The sequence below is a fragment of the Mandrillus leucophaeus genome, unplaced genomic scaffold (assembly GCF_000951045.1).
Source record: "Mandrillus leucophaeus isolate KB7577 unplaced genomic scaffold, Mleu.le_1.0 Scaffold71, whole genome shotgun sequence".
Classification (NCBI taxonomy): domain Eukaryota; kingdom Metazoa; phylum Chordata; class Mammalia; order Primates; family Cercopithecidae; genus Mandrillus; species Mandrillus leucophaeus.
Window position 1 is genome coordinate 3,880,427 of NW_012107697.1, and position 19,712 is coordinate 3,900,138.

The following is a 19,712-nucleotide window of genomic DNA, read 5'->3' on the forward strand; positions in this document are numbered from 1 at the left end:
CGGGATTTCACCATGTTGGCCAGGCTGGTGTTGAACTCCTGACATCAAGTGATCCGCCTGCCTCGGCCTCCCAAAGTTCTGGTACAGGCATGAGGCACTGGTGTCTGTTCTTATAACGACACTGATCCTATCAGATCAAGGTCCCATCCTGATGACCTTATTTAACCTTAGTTTTGTCCTACAGACCCTATTTTTTAAGGCAGTAATATTAGGGGTTAGAACTTCAATATATGAATTTGGGGGGACCTGCGGAAGTCCATAGCACACTCTTGAATGTTTACTTTGCCAAAACGAAGTGGGAATAGATGGAACTGCTAGGCTCCAGCGCAGACCCTTTGGTGTGTGCTGCCTCCTGTGGTGCAGGTGTAATTGTGGCCTTTGTACACTGATGAGGCAGAGGCAGGCCCAGCGTGACTCTGAAACATGAACAACTACATCAAAACATTCCCAGTTCCCAGACCCGCAGCGGACATGCTCATTTTCCGAGAGATTATTTTACTACTTTATTTATCTTATTACAAGTGATTGTTAAATAGTTAGTAGGTTGTAGATGGAAACGTTGTAACAGTGAGCTCATTTGGCCCAAAGGGAAGGAGAGCTGCCTCCACAGTCTAAACACCGTGTCACTGGGGTGGAGGGAGGACAGGGAGAAGGGAGGAGGGCAAGTTCCCTGAGAGAGTTTTCAGAGGTCCAGGGGCAAGCCTGTTGCTATTGGTGTTTTAGGGGTTCCTTTACAGTCTGTAAAAGGAGGCTTCCTTTACAGTCCCTAGAAGGCTCATGCACGCTCCCCAGCGCACCCCTTGTTTAGCAGCAAATCCTTGAGTTTTTTTTTTATAAGAAAGAAGACAAGCTGTGGCCAGGGTGCAGGGTCTGCAGTCAGACTGACCTGGGCTCATCTCCCTCCTCTGTCATGCTTCAAACCTGTGAGAACGGGCAGATCATGACCTCTCTGACCTCCAACTCCTCGTGTCCAAGTGAAGATAAAACATCCGCCTCACGGAATTGTTACAGAGATTAAGTGAGATAGTGTCCACTAAGTGGTTATGCTGACATTGTAGCTTAATGTAAAGCTCGTGTGTCATGGATCCAGTGTCTGTCCAACTCATGCTGGATGGCACTGCCAGTTCCTGACACTTTAGATGTCTCTTTTCCTTGTTCTACAGCTTGGCTGATTTTTTCCTATTTTATATATGTATATGTTTTGAGGCAGAGTTTTGCTCTTGCTGCCTAGGCTGGAGTGCAGTGGCACAATCTCGGCTTACTGCAACCTCCAGCTCCCGGGTTCAAGAGAGTCTCCTGCCTCAGCCTCCCGAGTAGCTGGGATTACAGACGCCCGCTACCATGCCTGCCTTTGTTTTCTTTTTTTTTTTTTTTTTTCGCATTTTTAGTAGAGACGGGGTTTCCTCCATGTTGGTCAGGCTGGTCTCGAACTCCCAACCTTATTCGTCTGCCTCAGTCTCCCAAAGTGCTGGGATTACAGGTGTGAGCCCCTATGTATTTTTAATAGCAAAACATTTTTTTCCCACATCAACTCTTATGTGGAACCCCACCCCCTAAAACGGATGCAGGTGGAATTGTGATGGTTGGAGCTGGTATGGGGCTGGAGATCCCAGGCAGCCTCCCCTCCACTTCTTGGAGGAACTCAGGGGCCTGCCAAGGAGCACCATTTGAGAAGCATTCCTCTAGGCTGCCCTGCTTCCTTTCTAGTTCCAAGGTTGTCATTCTTTTATGCCACGGTGTGACTGTCTCGGTTTCTACTCTCTCAGTAGCCACCTCAGTCTGGTCGTGCGTCCCTGAGGTGGGGGTGTGGGGGTGATTTAAATGTTCCCAGGCTCTTCAGTCACATTTATGGTGCTGTGGTCACTTCTACACAGGTGTGCGTGGACTTTGCTAGTTAATTCCCAGAAGTCCACTTGATTGCCTCGGACTTGGGTGTACCTCTGTAGCCCCATGCATGGCCAACATGAGTCAATGACATTTAACTTTTATTATTCAATGAAGTTATGCATGTAAATAAATCCACAAATCGAGGAAAAAATGTTTTGCAATATTCTGTGTCCTGATGTTGGGTTTGTGGGATGGATTATAGTGAGTATGGAGCAATGCACAGAAAGGACATCATAGAACCTGGATCTCTGTGTCCACCAGACATTCAAGGGCCACGTGTCAGTGAAATTTATTTGGCTCGATTCCCTGGGTTGCTTTTCTGAGTTCTCAGCCTCTGAAAGATAAGGTGGATATTTCTGTTATTTCTATTAATATAATGGCTTTATTGAGATATAACTTGCGTACCACATAATTCCTTGAAGTGTGTAATTCAGTGGTTTTTTCATATATTCACAGAGTAGTGCAACCATTATCACAATTTTAGGAACATTTCATCACCCCCAAAAAGAACACCACATGCATTAGCAGACGCTCCCCATTTCTCCTAACCCTAGGCAACCACAAATCTCTCTGCCTCTGTGGATTCAGCTCTTCTGGACATTTCATATTCATGGAACTGTCCAATATGTATTTTGTGTGTGCGTGTGGCTTTTTTTACTTAGCCGAATGGTTTGTTTGTTTTTTGAGATGGAGTCTCGCTCTGTCACCCAGGCCGGAGTGAGGTGACACTATCTCAGCTCACTGCAACCTCCACTTCCTGGATTCAAGTGATTCTCCTACCTCAGCCTCCCGAGTAGCTGGGATTACAGACATCGTGCCACCACACCCGGCTAATTTTTGTATTTTTAGTAGAGACAGAGTTTCACCATATTGGCCAGGCTGGTCTCGAACTCCTGACCTCAAGTGATCTGCCCACCTCAGCCTTCCAAAGTGTTGGGATTACAGGCATGAGCCACTGTGTCCAGCCACACTTAGCATAGTGTTTTTAAGGTTCATTCATATTGTAGCATATATCAGTACCTGCTATTTTTTATCGTTGAATAATACTCCATTGTATGGGTAAACCACATTTTATTTATCCATCAATTTATGGACATTTGGGTTTCTTTTTGGCAATTATGAATAATGCTGCTTATATTTGTGTACAAGTTTTTGTGTGATCTTCATTTTTGTAACATCTCCATCAAGAGAATTAAGAATCTCTGTAGCTAGATTTATTGAGTGCCTACTGCATGCAAGATACTGTGTTGAGCCCATGCCATATCCTGTAATCTTCACAATAGCCCAAGGCTCTCTCCACTTCCTTAAAAGTGAGGCAACTGAGGTCCCAGAGCTGTGGAGGGCTGGAGCTGGGATTGGACGCCAGTTGTCTGTGATACCATAACACTTATCCTTAACACTGCTCCCAGAAGTTGGGCAACTGTTGGTATCCACACTGAGTAAGTCACACTGATTAAATCTGTGTGCTGTGCCACTTCCATACATTATCTTAGTGAATCCTCACACCAACCCTGTGAGGTTGTCCTACTCTTTCTAATGTTCAGTGAGGAAAGAGGTTCAGAGAAACTAAGTAGCTCACGTTGGCAGCATGGCCCATCGGTGTCAGAGCCTGGGGAGCCAGCATTCAGCAGTGTCTGGCAGCTGCTCCTTGAGACCACAGCCCTCCCTCACAGACCTGGCATCCTTTAACCCTCTCTCACCTCAGGGAGAGTTTCTCATATGTTCCGAATACCATTTCAAAGGACAGCCACTACCTGCCTCGCTTTGTACAATGCCTGCTTACCTGTGTGCATGGAAACAGGTATCCAAGTATCAGGATGCCTGGACCTGGGGACCTCGTGCAGACAGGACCCCTAGTGGCCTGCTCTGGTATTACAGGGTTCCTGAGGCATGCATCCACGTTAGAATTCACTGCTGTATACCTGGCTGCAAACCGAGACCCTTCAGCTTGGACAGAATTTGCTCTGGGGGACGGTTCTGAGCATGGCAGGATGGAGAGAGACTTGGGGCGCTGCCTGGAAGAGGAAGGTGGCAGCAGGGGGAGGCTGGAGAAGGAGGAGGGTGACAGTAACGGTGGAGTACCAATTGTCTCCATGTGGTTGCCTGCCCACAGCTGCTATCTTGGACGACCCCATGGAGTGCAGCAGAGGGGAGCGGCTCTCCATCACCCTGGCCAAGAACCGCATCAACCGCGCTCCTGAGAGGCTGGGCAAGGCCAAGGTCGAAGTGGACATCTTTGAGCTTCTCAGAGACAGCGAGTACGAGACTGCAGAAACCAGTACGTAGACTGGGCAGGGCTGCCTCTTCCCTTGCTGGCAGGGGATGGATGAGCGGTGGTGTGAGCCGCACCCATCAGTCACCAGGCCTCTGAGATACCTGATATCGATATTTCCAGCGGAAGGAGAGGAACTTGAACCAGGAGGTCCTGTGAAGCTCTCAGCCTGGATGAGATTCCCAGGTTTTGTTGCGAATCACGGGTAGAGTAGAATTAAGACAGGATACCCATTCATTCATTCATTCATTGATTGATTCATCTTCTGGACATTTTGTCCACATGTCCCTGAGTGAAATGTCGTGTGCGATAAGAGAGATGGCCAGCCTGAGGGTATCTTAGCCACTACACATCTGACTGCTTACTTTGCTTTCTTATGCTAAGGGCGGTGTTGTGGGAGAAACTGGGACTTGGGATGGAATTTGACCACTCACTCTCTGGGTAACCTCAGATAAGTCACTAAGTCACTTATCCTATCCTATCCAAACCTCAGTTTCTTCATCTTAATACTAGGCTCTATTTTGCAAGTCTTGTAGGTTGTTGTGAGGTTTGTGTTTTTTTTGAGACAGAGTCTTGCTCTGTTGCCCAGGCTGGAGTGCAGTGGTGTGATCTCAGCTCACTGCAGCTGCCTCCCGTGTTCAAGTGATTTTCGTGCCTCAGCCTCCCTAGTAGCTGGGATTAGAGGGGTGTGCCACTATGCCCAGATAATTTTTGTATTTTTAGGAGAGATGGGGTTTCGCCATGTTGGCCAGGTTGGTCTTGAACTCCTGACCCCCAAGTGATCCCCCTACCTCAGCCTCCCAAAGTGCTGAGATGACAGGCGTGAGCCACTGTGCCCAGCCTATTGTGAGATTTAAATTATTTTAAATATAGGAAAATCTGTGAATTGCGGTGTTTTACAGGTGTACGTAGTAGGTCACTCAAGTCACATATATGGAGCCCCTACTATGTGCAGAGTTAAGTGTTATCCCCTCCACTTTAGAAAAGAAACTGAGGTTCGAAACCATTGAATCATTTGCCAGACCACAGAGCTAGTCAATGGCTAAGCTGGTCCTGGACCCTGTGTGCCCAGCGCACAGTCCACGACACCTCCCTGCAATCCTCCGGCCTGCTGTTCGTATTACCTTGACAACTTTACAAGACTAAGCCCAAGTTAGTGGGCTGGTGGCTTGTGGCTAAGCTAGAAACGGAACAGCTCCAGTTCAGAGGGCAGGAGAAGAGCCCCTCAAATCAGAGATAATAGTATCTATTCCCTAAAACTTTGAAGAGTCCCCATCTCCTCCCTTTCTAACTTATTTCAACCTTTGACCACCCTCGGTGGCAAAAATAAGTAAACAAAACAAAAGAACAACTTGCTCAAATACATCTGTTCTTCCATCTGAGGATCCAGCAAAGCTCCAGCCTGGGCTGTTAGGGTTGCAGGAAAATCAGTACATCCACACCGGCCCAAGCATCACATGTGGGGTATTGTGAGATCCAGAAAACGTAAGAAGTGAGGCAGGCGGTGGCTCTGGAGACTCCCTAGCCTTTCTCCCTCTCACAGCTTCCTTCATGCTCCTGTGCTGTTAGATCCAGGCTCTTCCCTCTCTCTTAGTTTGGGTTCCCTGGTTTATTCATCATGTACTTGTCCATAATGACTACCCAGACCTGATGTACTCTCTGTTCATTCATTCAGAAACTTTTATTGAGCATTGACTCTATCTCGGGCATAATTCAGGATATCAGGCATTGGGAACAAAGCAGGAAATAAGATAGATGTGCTCCTGCCCTCAGGTGGTTTTCAGTCTCTCTTTAGGGCACACATCAGTGGCAGCTTCCCCCAGTGCCTCTTAGTGTGCGTCCCCAAGGTCTGGCTCTGATTGGACCAGCTCGACTTGCAGTGGGGCCAGTCTCACAAGTTGCAGGTGTTGGCCAGGCTGCCTAATAACTACCTTTGGAGAGAGTGTCTACTCCTGGTCCCTCCTGGTCCTATGACTGAGGGAGGGCCATACCATATAGAACAGGGCCATTGAGGCCAACAGGATCTATAGACACAGATTCCTCCCCAAGAAGGCATGAAGGAACAAGGGCCAGAATAGTCGCTCATTTATTCATTCAGTCAATAAGTGTTTAGTGAGTGCCTATTATATTTTATTCTAGGCCATGAGGATTCAGCAGGGAACAGACAAGAATCCTAGTTGTCATGGAGGTTAATTTCCAGTATAATGGAAGGGAGATTCAAATTTCCCAGTATCTTGCAAATGAAATCAGAAATGCCAGCAACAACTCCTTGTGAACCCCCAGTCCAGTCCACAATGTTTCCTTGTCCAGGGGGCCAGGTCTCAGACAAGGGTCCAGATTTCTAAATAGTTCAGTAGTCCATACTTTGAAAAGCCAGCCCCTCTCTTCTTTGGTTCTTTGGGGTTTCTCTGGCAGAAATGAGGGAGCCAAGATTTGCCCATGATGGATGGCATCATTAGCAGATGTAAATTTCCTCTTTAGTGACCCGTGCAGCCTGACTTAGTAAAGTCAATGTATCTAAACTATTGAGCCAGATCAATCAGGGAAATAAAGGAAACGGATATCTTTATTCCACCTTATAGAACTTTGGGCATCTTTTTAATGGGCTTCTTTTAGGCACCAGGTATTTTCTTAGCAAGTGGTCCTCAGTTCAGTTTTTACATCTCAGTGTGTTTGAGGTGTGATTAGCATTTGTTAGGAAAGGGAACTTCTGGAACTTCCCACTCCAAAGCCTTTTCACCTGAAGCCAGAGTGCTCCTCCGCAGTGGGTTTTAAACGCTACCCAGGTAAGGTTCATTGAAAGGCTCCAGCCCAGTTCTTTCCCTCCCAAAGTAAGGGGGCAGGTGGATTGCGGCTTAAGCACCTACCACCTGTTGGCTATTGCAGGGTGGGGCAGCGATTGTGTTTGGGGAAGGAAGGGAGGAGGGAGACAGGATCTCTGGGTGGAGGAGAGCCCACAGCACTGTGATCCTTACTTTGGCGAGGCTGTGTGGTATACAAATTCAGAGCATGGATTTTAGAACCAGACTGACAAGCATTAAATCCTGGGTCTGCCATGTATTAGCTGTGTGACGTAGACAGGCTGTTAAACCATTTTGTGCCTCTGTTTCCTCGTTCATAAATGGGAGCGATGGTAGCATTGCCTCATAGGGTCACGGGGAGCACTCCCCGCAACAGTGTAGGTGAAATGCTCGGCACCGCACATAGCAGGCTTTCAGGAAGTGGCAGCTGTGGCTTTTGTTGTTGGCTTTATTCTCTCACCCCACATTTGAACAGGCTTCCTCCCAACTTATTGCCAGCCTCCCCCTCTCTCTTCTGTTTCAAAGTTCAGCCCTACTTATGTGGCAGCACTGTCTCCAGGGCTGTTCTCGAGTGGCCTGCCTAATGTCAGCATCCATCGTCATTGGATATTCCCCTTCCCTTTCTAGTTTTCTGGGTTTGATGCATCTGATAGCTCTGAACCTTTGAAAGTTGTGCTGAGCCTCCTCAAGCCAGCTGCTGCCCAATGCCAAAGGCCGTGGTTTGCCCTGGGCTAGTGGCCCAGGGCTAATTCGCATTGTTAATTTTAAAAAATGCAAGTGGCTCTGGGGCCCTGGACAATTGCCCTAACCCTACACCTGTCACCCTGTGGCCAGGAACTCTGCTTCAGGGGGATGAAAGAGACCCTAGTGATGATGTCTTTGACTGTGGAAAGCAGAGGCTCTGATTGAAGTTGGGGCTGTAGCACTCCAACAGGGCACAGTTGTGCCTTACTTTGAGTAATGGGGATTTCAGAAAGCTCCGTCCACATCACACTTAATGAATCCTATTCAGGGTGGGAGAGTCAGTTGAGGGAAGCAATGGTTATTTCAAGAATCAAAGATTATGAAGTGTATAGAAGCTAACGATGCTGGAAGCCAGAGGTCAGCCCCCTCGTCTGATGGTTGAAAGCGAGGCTCCGAGATGGAAAGTATCACACGGGGCATTAATTAATAGCCAGCCTGGAAACTGGAAAGATATGAGGAGGAAATCACCCCCTGTTCTCTTGGGTTCAAATAGACAGATTTTCATATAATGGGTTTATTTAAAGTGAGGGTCACTTGTAAAGCTTTCTCCAGCCTGCATCTGACATCCCCCACCTCTGCCCTTCCACCATTATAGCCCCAGGCTCTTCATGTTTGACTTTCTAACTCCTTCTACACAGCCCACAGATCTAAAATAACAGGGATGGACAAGACCTATTAGGTCAGCTCCTGTCCCACCTGGCCCTTCCTTTTTTTCCGCCCGTGTCTTATCTGAGCCTCAGCCTTTCTTCTGCAGGGAGCTACCACAAGCGTCGCCTTCCTCCGTTCCTACAGATCAGCGTTTCTCCTACAGCTCATGTATTTAAGCACCACCCTTTACCATTCAAACAACCCGAGGCTCCGTCCCTGCTGCTGCTGGAACCAGTTTGAGGTTTAATTTCCTGCAGACCCAGAAGCAGGGGCTTCCCTGTCAACCCCTCACCTGTGCCTCAGTTTGTCTCTGTGAGGCCAAGCATGCTATCAGCTGTCCACAGTTTCCCCTTGAAACTAGAGGCGCCCTGGTTATCCGGGCCTCTCGTGGCTCCAGCGCTCAGAGGGAACACGGTGCATAGTGTTCCGGCTCCCCGTGGCTGCACCTCCTGCACAGGCTTCTGAACTTCTCTCAGGCTCCACGAGCATGACCTCTGGTGATTCAGAGCTGCCTCTAAGAAGTAAGGGCTAGCATCCCTCCTTCAGTTCAACAGAATCAGTTGAAGTTGGCTTAAGGGAAAAAAAGTAAGAAGCCAGAAGAGAAAGGCATGCAAATAGTGATGAGTCATTCAGCATACATTCCTTACTCCCCTTCTCGGAGCTACCCACATCATGGGCATGATGTGGGCTCAGTCATGCATTGAATAGCTGTACTTAGAAATCATCTGGTCCAACCCCTTCATTTTACAGATGGGGAAACTGAGGTTCAAGATCTTCTCCAGGAAGAAGTTCAGATGCACACATCTGCAAAATGACACCGTCTTAGGTGGCTCTCCAGAGAACGTGCCAATGAGTGGCTCAGACAGGGGAGCAGGAGGTCAGAACTAGGAGGTAGGCAGAGCAGGCTATGGGGTCAGATGAGGCCCCTGGCCAGATCTTAGAATGTTGATCGATGAAGAGAGAGAAGAAGGCATTAGGTAGATGGCATAATAGCATGAGCAAAGGCTTAAGGCAGAAAAAAAGGATACATTGGGATGCAGTGACAGACAGTATGGCTGAAACAGAGTGTACGTGGGGGCAGAGGAGAGAGCCTGGCTTCAGTGTAGAGGAAGTTCTGGAGTTGGATGCACCAGGATTCTAATCCTGGCTCTACCAGCATCCTGAGCTTTTCTCCTATGCCCAACAGTCCTCTTCTGTAAAGTGGGAATAAGAAGAGTTCTCACTTCATGAGGTTGTTGTGAAGATTAAATGAGATGGTGCTTAGAAGACTTAGAGCAGTGCCTGGCATAGTGTGGACTCTCCATAAATGTTACCTAGTAGTAGTGGAATTAGTATAGTGACTCCTCCCTCTCAGGGTTGCTGTAGGAATTCAGGTGGCATGTGTGCCTGGCACTTGGAAAGCCCCAGTAAACGGTATTGCTGCCTACACGGTGTCTTGGGACCAGGTGAAGGCTTTGCGTGATACGCTGTTGGTGAGAAGAAGTGATGGCTTGGACACCAGGGGGCCCGTCATGGGGTGTGGCACTCCCTCCCTCACACATTTCTTCCTCGGCTCCAGGGCCAGCAAGGCCAATCCATTTAGTCCGCTCTCTACTCCCAGAGAGTTCAGAATGGAATGCGTTCCTGACAGCTTTAGCACAAGAGAGGAGATGGTTCTTCGGAAGTGATAGAGGCAATTGTTTGCCTTGCCCTGGGATGCCAGGGCTTTACATGTACTCTGTGCAGTATGAACAGGCTCAGAGGGAGACTGTCCCGTCTGCTCCACTCAGGCTGCAGCACTGGGAAGTGCTTCCACATGAAGGACTCCCAGCCTCTCTCCAGTGCACAGCTCTGTGGGCCCTGCGGGGCCAGGGTTGTTTACCACCTGGGGCCAGAGAGCACTGAGCAGCTGCTTACTGTCAGGCAGGAGGATCTGGCCCCTGGGTCCATCCAGGAAGCTGCTCCTTCCCTGGAGGGGGGCTACAGTCAGTGGCACTTACCATTAACCCCTCTGAACCATCTGCGACACAGCCGCACCCTCCCCTCCCTGAACTGCTCTCTGTCCAGAGGAGGGACCCTGTGAAGACACAGGAAAGGAGGAGGTTCCACTACACCCCTCACGCCACCATCCCCGTCCAGCCTGGGCTTCTAAGGAGTCTCCAATCCATGCCAGTGCTAGCATTTTGAGAAGAAGTCGTCCCTCCATGGGGCCACCATACCCCATCGTGGCCTTTTTTTTTTTTTTTTTTTTTGAGACGGAGTCTCGCTCTGTCGCCCAGGCTGGAGTGCAGTGGCCGGATTTCCATCGTGGCCTTTTATTCCAGCAGCTGAGCCTTCCAACTCCTCCGCTGCCTGAGAGGAAGAGGTAAATGCATCTCCTTCCCTTCCTGTGCCTCCTGCAAACTGCTCACACGGCCGAAGCTTGCAGAATCAGCGTACAGGGGTTCCAGAGCTGAGGCCCTTCATAAATGATTTCCATTTCTACTGAGCAGGGCACCCTTCATAGGGAACAAAAGACCAATTCCCAGATCCCAGGAAATCCCTGGGCCGTAGCCGCTGGTAAGACCATAATTCAGTTCCACTGGACTCATTTGGGATCATTTCAGTTCAGTTGAGCAAACATCTATTGAACAATTTCTTTTTGCCAGGGCTGAATAGACACGACGCTAGTTCTCAAGGCCGTTTATGATCCACTGAGGGAGATGGACACATTGACAAATGTGTATGAGGAGCTCAGAATGGCAGGCACAGGCCCACAAACCCTTGAGGCCTGAGGTGTGTAGAATCCGGATTGAGACATGGGGAAGGTTGAGGGGTGGGCATGGTGGCTCATGCCTGTAAATCCCATCACTTTGGGAGGCTGAAGTGGGAGGATTGCTTGAGGCCAGGAGTTTAAGACCAGCCTGGGCAATGTAGTGGGACCCCATCTCTACAAAAAATAAAAAATTAGCCAAGAATGGTGGCATGCACCTGTAGTCCCAGCTACTCGGGAGGCTGAGGCAGGAGGATTGCTTGAGCCCAGAGGTTCAAGGCTGCAGTGAGCTGTGATTGCTCCACTGCACTCCAGCCTGGGTGACAAAGTGAGACACTGTCTCAAAAAAACAAACAAACAAACACACAAAAACAAAAGAACGGTTGTGTGGTGCATGTACCATATATAAAGTTGAATCTCCAGTAATCCCATACTCAAACACATGCATGCTTACATTCAAATACTCACACATTGTAAATAGCTTTATATCTGTCTGTTGAGATCAGATTTTGCCAACAACTGAGTTTGATGAAAAACATCAAGTTTCAGAGCCTTTTGGACTTTGGAATTGGGAATAAGGAATTGTGGCCTTCTCTGAGAATTTATTTTCAGGAGGAACTTTCCTCTGTTGGGACCCAGTGTCACCAGGGTGCTTGGGACAGAAGCTGGCCAGGAATTCAGAGAGTAAGGAAGCTGCACTGTCTCCTAAAGGCAGCTGACTCAGAGCCACAGTGTGCTGTCAATATAGGGAGGGAGAGAGGCCTTCTGGCCCAGGAGCAAGATCTGAGCTGGATGCTGAAGTATGAGTAGGAGTTTGCTAGGCAGAAGGGCGAGAGAAGGCCTAGACCATGGTAGTCTAGAGATGCTAATGAATCCTTTCTCAGATAAATGTTTTTAAATGAATAAAAACATTTTTATTAATAAAAAAGGACAGAAAATAAACAACAGAAATCCAATAAAATGGATAGGATGACTGTGAAAACCAGCTATATGGAAATGCAGTTATATTTTAATAGTGGTGTACTAATATATGTGCTTCTTCATTAATGTATTAAATAGCCAAGCCCAGCATCGAGTCTAACTACTACCATAATTTTGAAGTAATAATGAATATAACTGGTATTTCAAGATATCCTTAGCCCTGAAGTGTGATATGAAAACTTTGGTAATTTCTGTGGGAAACAAAGTCACAGGTGCTGTTAACATACTGTGGTTTATTGCCTACGTTCAAAATGGAAAGAAATGCTACATTTCACTTAGGGGTTAGAGAAAAGAATGATGCAATTCCCCCTGCAAGTGTTCACAGACCCCTGACTTCTACTCACAGACCCCAGGCTACAGGTTAAGAACCCCTGGTCTAGAGATAACCATTCGGGAACAGGATCAGGCAGGAAAATATGTACAGAGTATGTTCTAAGTGAGCTGGCATGCAGCGGGAGACGGCACGGTGGGAGAAGAGGCTACAAAGATAGGACTTAAGGAGACCAGAGTCACTAGAATTTTACTTGCTCGTCAGAAGAATGCTTTTATTATAGCATTGTATTTTTTATAATATGTTATAAAAAGGAATATGTGCTCATTATAGAAAGTAGTGAAATGAAAAAAGGGAAGAAAATAACTCAGTGTTCCAATGGCCAAGGCAATCTACAAACATCCCAGTTAATTGCCACTTGCTGGGGATGGCTGTGTGGTGCAGTGGTGAAGGGGCTGGTCTTTGGGGAAATGGGTGGAGCTGTTGAATCTCGACTCTGCTCTTTAATTTCTCTGTCTTGTTTTTGTACTTGTAGAATGAGAATGACAGTAATAGTACCTATTTCATCAGGTCGTTTTGGGAATTAAATAAGTCAGTTCTGTAAGAGTGCTTCGAATGGGCCATAATTAACACTCAGTAAATGTTGTCTTTAATAACATCTTCTCATAATCATTCCTCAATGTATAAGTATCCTCTGTATTTGCTTAGTTGTAGCCTTCGTATAGATATACATATAATTTTATATCCTGCTTCTGTCTCTTAGTATTATTACATAAATATTTTTAATACTATTATAAACTGTTCATAAGTATTTTAAATGCCTAAATAATATTCCATTTGGGCATACCACCCACATGTTATATAGCTGTTCCCTTATGATTATACATTTAGTTTATTTCCCGTTTTCCATGGAAGGTGTTGAGGGGGCCTCAGTGTGGTTCAGCAACTGTTTATTGGCCACATAACTCTGAGTCAGTCTTGTTCCAAGTATGGAGGACACAGACATAAATAAGACAGGTTCTCTGCCTTGGGGGAGCACTCCCATCTATGTTTTAGGACCATAATTTGCCCCACCATTTGAAGAATGGATTGGAAATGAAGAATCCTGGAGACAGAGAGACCCCTTAGAAGGGCAGGTTATAAAGTGGGGTTGACCTGGAACCATCGCAATAGACGTAGGAAGGAAGGGCTGGCAGAGAGTGAGCAGGTCAGATGGTCGGAACCTGGTCCCTGGCTGGTAAAGCAAGTAGACAGCTTTAGTGAGGGAAGGCAAGAAAGAGGCCAGGATAACTGTGGCTTTGAGCTTGAGGAGCTAAGAGGAGTAAAGTAGAGTGGATAAGAGCACTGGCTTTGGTGCTAGGTCGATCTCCAAGTTCAAGCCCAGTCCGACCTTATATTACCTGTGTGATCTTAAACAAGTTACTTAAACTTTGCAGGCCTCAGTTTCCCCAGCTGTAAAGTGGAGATAAAAATGAATTTTCCTCATAGAAGTATGGAGATCCAATCAGACTGTGAAAAATATATAACAAATCTGATACGGTGGGGATAATAAGAAAAGGGTCATGTAGTGTGTCAGGTACCATTCTAAGTGTTAAGTATGAATTCACTTTAATTCTCACAGCAACCTTCTGAGAGAGATGCTGTTAGTATCTTGTATGTGAGAAAACAGGCCCAGAGGTTTGGTAATTTGCTCAGGGTCTCACAGCTAGTAAGTGACAGAGACCCAAACCCAGACAGCCATGCATCAGACTCCAAGCTCTTACAGAACTGAGTGCAAGATGCCAGAGGGAAGGCCCTGTGGCAACATCCAGCAGGTAGTTGGAACTTGACTTTGTGACCCAGCACATAGATGAGAGTGCAGGGTCATCTGGGCAGAGACAAGGGTAGAGGCCGTAGGCAATGGTAAAATGGCCCAGGAAGAGTGAATCATGGGTAAATCCCAAATTTGGTGGGTGGGAAAAGGAAGAGGAGTCAGCACTGAGAGAAAGACTGACTAGAGAACTGGAGGAAAATCCAGATTGGATGGTGTTAGGAAATTCTAAAGAACAATGCAATCAGAACAACAAGTGCTACAGAAAGAGAACAGGATGAGAAGGGATAACAGGTCATGATGACCTTGGAGAAAGTGGATTCAGCAGATGAGGTGGGCAGGGGGACCTCCACTGTAAGAGGCTGAGAAGAGCTGGGTGTAGGAGTGGCTGACTGCAGGGGGCAGTGGAGACAAAGTAAGTGGCTATGAGAGAGGAACATGAACCCTGGATGCGGGTCAGGAGACTTGAATCCAGATGCCAGCTCTGGCCTTGATTAGGTGTGTGACCAGAGCGGAGGCACTTCACATCTGTAGGGTGCTGTGTCCTTACCAGTAAAATCAGGAGATAAGACCCCACTCCCACAAGGCAGTTGTAGGGATCTGATGGGATGATGAACTTAAAGCACCTAGCGGGCTGTAAGAGTTAAGTTGGCTGAGGTCACATGAGATAACCCCCATGGAAATAGCTTGGACTTTGAAGAGGCTCTTCAGAGATGAAGCCTGATCATCACTCCCTCGGCCAGATACTTAGTACTGATGAGTCTTCCAGTCAGCTGAGATTTTGGGATGTTGTGGGATGCCTGCCCAAGCCCTAAGCTAAGAGAAGACTCCGTGATCTATAGTTCATATGGTAAATTGCAATGCTGGGATTTGAACCCTGGTGCTCTGCCTCAGGTGATCACCTGGCTGTGTTGGACCCTAACCCAGGAGAAAGCATCCACATGGCAGGTGTGGGTTTTTGCAGCTAGTTCAATAAGAAACCTTGTACTAGTCCCTTAACCTCAATTGCTAGCCCAGGGAAACTGCTCTGCCTGACTCCTAATACGAGTAGGAAGAAAATACATACGGAGTTAAGCCTTGAGTTTTGCAGACAAGGATGCAGTGGGAACCTCAACTGCATTTTCTGAGGGGAAGCCCCTTGGCCCTGATACCCTAGTGTGTGCACTGAGAATTCTCTCCTGTCCTCTCTCCCTGTGTTTCCCTCTTTCTCCCGTCCTCCTTTTCTCAGTCTCTAGCATTTTAAAATCTTAGATTCTCTCCCCCTCTGCTGATTACACATCTCATTCCTTCACACATTCACTCAGCAAATCTGAGCTGGGCTTCCTACTTTCTAGAAGATACTGTGCCGGACACTGAGGAGGTGAGAAGTGGGGATTAGGAGTAAATGTGGCTCAGTTCCTGTTTTTAAGAGGTTTGAAATCTAGTGAGAGGAGAGTTCTAAACAACAAACCAAAATAGATACAGTGTCTTAGACTAGAGGCATGAACCCCAGGCCTTGGGAGCCGAAGGCAGTGTTAATTCCATCTAAAGGAGCCCAGTGGCTGGGTGTGGTGGCTCATGCCTGTAATCCCAGCACTTTGAGAGGCCAAGGCAGGTGGATCACTCGAGGTCAGGAGTTCAAGACCAGCCTGGCCAACACAGTGAAATCCTGTCGCTACTAAAAATACAAAAATTAGCCAGACGTGGTGGTGGGTGCCTGTAATCCCAGTTACTCCTGAGGCAGGAGAATCGCTTGAACCTGGGAGGCGGAGGTTGCAGTGAGCCGAGATTGCACCACTGCACTCCAGCCTGGGTGACAGAGTGTAACTCCATCTCAATAAATAAATACATAAATAAATAAGCCCAGGAAGGTCTAAGGAGAAGGTGGTGTTGGAGCTGATCCCAGACAGGTGAGCAAGTGTTCAGTGCAGGAGGGAAAGGCCAGATCCCAGGCATGCTGGTCTGTCAGGACGGGACCTGCTCTGCCTGGGGGAGGGAATGTGCCAGGCTGTGGGACGAAGTGAACGGTGGGGGCATTGACAGATGAGACTCCTTTCTGCCTCTCGCTCTCTCCCTGCCTCCCATCTTCTTTCCTCTTTTCTTGCCTCTGCTCCCTTTGACTTTAGCTGCACCTGCTCTCTTCCTGTCTGTGTCATCCTCGCCCTCCTTCGTACCTCCGCCTGCCTGCCTTCCTCCTCCTATACTCTCTTTATATTTGGGGGGACTAATGCAGCAGCTGTGCTGGGGCTCCCCCTACCCCCCTGCAGGCCAGGCCGGGCCGCGGGATGGAATCTGCAGGTTTGCTCCATTAGCCTCTGTCCTTCAGTGACAGTCCAGACAATTTATACACCCTGTTGGCTGTGGCCGTATGTTGTCATAACCTGGGTCATTTCCTCATTTAATGCCGTCCATAAACTCCAATAAAACTGTCCTGGAGCCCAGTCGTCCGGGGGAGAAGGAGAGACTCTGGGTTTGGAAGGGTTGGAGCAGGGGCCTGGGGAGCGGATGGGTAGAAGGCGAGGGGGCAGCGGGTGAAGAGGAGAGGACTGGGCCGTGGCCCAAGCCTGACCTGATGAGTGCCTTGCTTCTTTCCCTGTCCCTGCCGCCGGCTGCAGTGTGTCAGATCCTCCCCAAGGGGGTGGTCGCTGTCCTCGGGCCATCATCCAGCCCAGCCTCCAGCTCCATCATCAGCAACATCTGTGGAGAGAAGGAGGTGAGTGGTGAGGCAGGGCTGGGGAATATCCGTGCACTGGAGCCTGTGCCCAGGGTCCAAAGATACGGTTGATTCTTAAGGGCTGGAAGAGCCTGTCAAGGCTGGGTTGGTGTCATTAGTAACAACAACATAAATACAAATACAGAAGCAGTGGGCTTGCCCTGCTCCGGGATGTTTGCGTGGAGGGGTCTGGGAGGAGGTGTTTGACAGCAGGAGTTTGAAGCAGAGCTCCTCCGTGTCTTAGGGTTCCATGGCGGTGCCCCCCAGCGGCCTCTTGGTGGTGGTGGGTAGAGGGAGAGGCTGGAGAGGGTGGTGGGCATGGCAGGCCAAGCGGGCAGACCTCTGAGCGTCCACTCTCGTGTCCACGTGAGCAGCTCCTGTTCATCTGTGTACATACCGGGATTCCGGGGAAGGATGCCTTCGGGGAAGGCTTTGCTACATTTTATTGCTAGAATAAAGCTTGAAAGCCTCCGTCATATAAGTTATCTAGAAAAGAGATTTTATCTTGCTTTCTTCCTCATTCACCGATTCCAGTGTTTGCTTCTTCAGGCAGCACATTCTTCCTCAGAGTGACTCGAAATGGAGGCTCTCCAGTTTCAGAGTGTTGAGTCCATTTACTCTAGTTCTGTTTCCATGGGAGAAAAAAATGGTAGGGGACAAGTTTCAGAATGACTGCCCCCCTCCCTATTCTGTTAGCTCTCCCCCTCCTTCTTCCCCAGAGAAGACAAACTCAGAAATTCAGAGATTCTGTCTAGTGCTGGCATCTTTCCTGGTCTTTCCTGGATCCATCAATCCTTCCCCTTCAGATATATCCTCAGGAGACAGTGAGAAAGTGGCCCCCTTAGCCCCTGTCTGCCCCAAGGGCCTTCCCGCCAGGTCCTTAGGGAGCAGATGGAGCTTGGCGATCAGGCATGAGGTCAGGGCCTGGGTGGGGTCGGGGGCAGGGACATGAGAGGAAGGCTCAGTCTTGCTTCTGCCCTAGAGGCCTGGAGACTCAGCCTTCCAGAAGCTCTAGTCTCAGGAGGACCCAGTTCTTAGAAATAGGGGAAGCACTTGCTGCAGGAGGGACTGGGTGCCTCCTCAGTGAGCCACCCCTGCCAGGGCAGGAGCAACAGACAGGGCTCTGCCCACCCCACACCTGCTGGGAGGAGCCTACCCCTCTGATACCACCACTATCTCTTACGATCCAGGGCTCAGTGAGTCCCTGAGGCTTTGGGCGGAAGAATATTTATCTTCCTGATTTTATGAGCCCACTCTCAGAATAGTGTGCACATTTAAGTGCCGCAATCCTAATCCTGGCTGCATTGGTCCTGCTCCTCCAGTAGCTGGGCCTCTCTCTGTAGACCGTGCCCCTGAACCTTCTTACGTGGCCTGGGGCTGACAACTCCCCATCCTCCTCCCCTTCACATATCCTCAAAGACAACTCTGAGGCCAGCCCAGGCCACAAAGGAGCTCTGTTCTGCTAGGTCCCTCCCAGCCTCTCCCAGCCCTTGGCCCAGGAAGTTAGACCTCATGTGTAATTTACATCTTTCTTGCCACACTCTGAGAAACAGCTTAAATCTATGGCAGGTCGTTATTCTAGCAGTGGCTCTGATCTTCACCAAGTGGGGCTGCCAAGACTTCAGCTCCCCATCTTTTCTCTTCTGCATCCTCTTTTTCTTTCCTCCTGTCTCCCTCCTCCCGCCCCGACACGGTCTTTGCTGTGCATCACAATCCTCCCCCAAGCCCCGCTCCAATATGGCCTCCTCTTGGGATTCAGTGGCTATTTGATCTCAGCCAATATATCCTTTAACCCTGTGTGGCATTTCAGGCCAGAGGCCAAGCCCCTGATCTGCAGCCAACTCCTCTGCCCCTGTGCCAGACCAGCCAGCCAGACTGCACTGCACTGCACTGCCCTGGGAGCGGCCAGACGCTTACTCGCCTTTGTCTGGTTATGTTTCTTCTAGAGCAACCTTTCCTCTCTGCTCAGATTATGCATTTATTTTAATGTTTTATGAGGCTGAACTGCCTTACGCGGATTCTCCCCAGCTCCAGGGAAAAGCAATGGAGTTCTCACCCAGGAGTCCATTCCTTTAAATGCTGCTGACATCTCTGCAGCCCTTGTGGCTGGCTGCCTTCTGCCTTGCTGCTTCTCTCTCCATTCTGCTCACCTCTTCTTGTCCCACACACACCTCCGTGATGGCTTCCTGGGATACATTTGCAGTTGCACATTGAGTATAGATCGATCTTTGTCCTAGAGAGGGAACCACAGGACCAGGATTGGGCTGGGCCATCCCTGCCTGGACCCAGTAGAGCCCAGCGGGCTTCAAGGAGACTGTGCTGGGGGCTCCCCATCAGGTCCCCTTCCTCAGCCCTTACCCCCTGTGCGCATAACTCCAAGAGCTTTATGGGAGCTCCTGTGTTTGGGGAAGAAGGAGAAAGGGCCTTGCCCAAGCACTTATTATTCGTTAGATATTGAGCTATTATACACCCTACACACAGGTGCACATTTTATCCTCCCAGAGCTCTAAGAAGCACCTGTGGTTATCTCCATTTTAATGACGTTTAGACAAGTTAAGTGGTTTGCCTGAAAATCACATAGCAGAACCTGGATGCAAACCCAAGTCTGTAGACTCCAAAACCCGTTTGTTTTGACCTTCCTGAGTCCTTCCCATCCATCTCTAGGATCTGGTGGATTCATGGTATCTCTAAGGGCTCCACAGTACTAGGGGGTGCTAATGGGTTGTGCTCTGTTGGGTTAGCTGCTAATGGAATGTGGTAGGCTAGAGGGTTACGCAGGGACGACCTTGGTCAGAGGTGCTCAAACATTCAAACCAGCCAGCCAGGCTACCCTGCCTGCCCCTGCCCGGCCTTCCCCTCTATCTTGCCCATTTGT

The 19,712-nt window shown here is 48.7% G+C and overlaps 1 protein-coding gene across 1 annotated transcript in view; it reads left to right on the plus strand.

Moving 5' to 3' along the window:
• Positions 1–19,712, plus strand: part of GRIK4 (glutamate receptor, ionotropic, kainate 4) — a 369,007-nt gene that overhangs the window by 177,731 nt on the left and 171,564 nt on the right. Inside the window, exons 3-4 of the mRNA XM_011964977.1 lie at positions 4,001–4,165; positions 16,740–16,837. Coding sequence (XP_011820367.1) covers positions 4,001–4,165; positions 16,740–16,837 — 263 coding nt within the window. The remainder of the gene's footprint in view (positions 1–4,000; positions 4,166–16,739; positions 16,838–19,712) is intronic.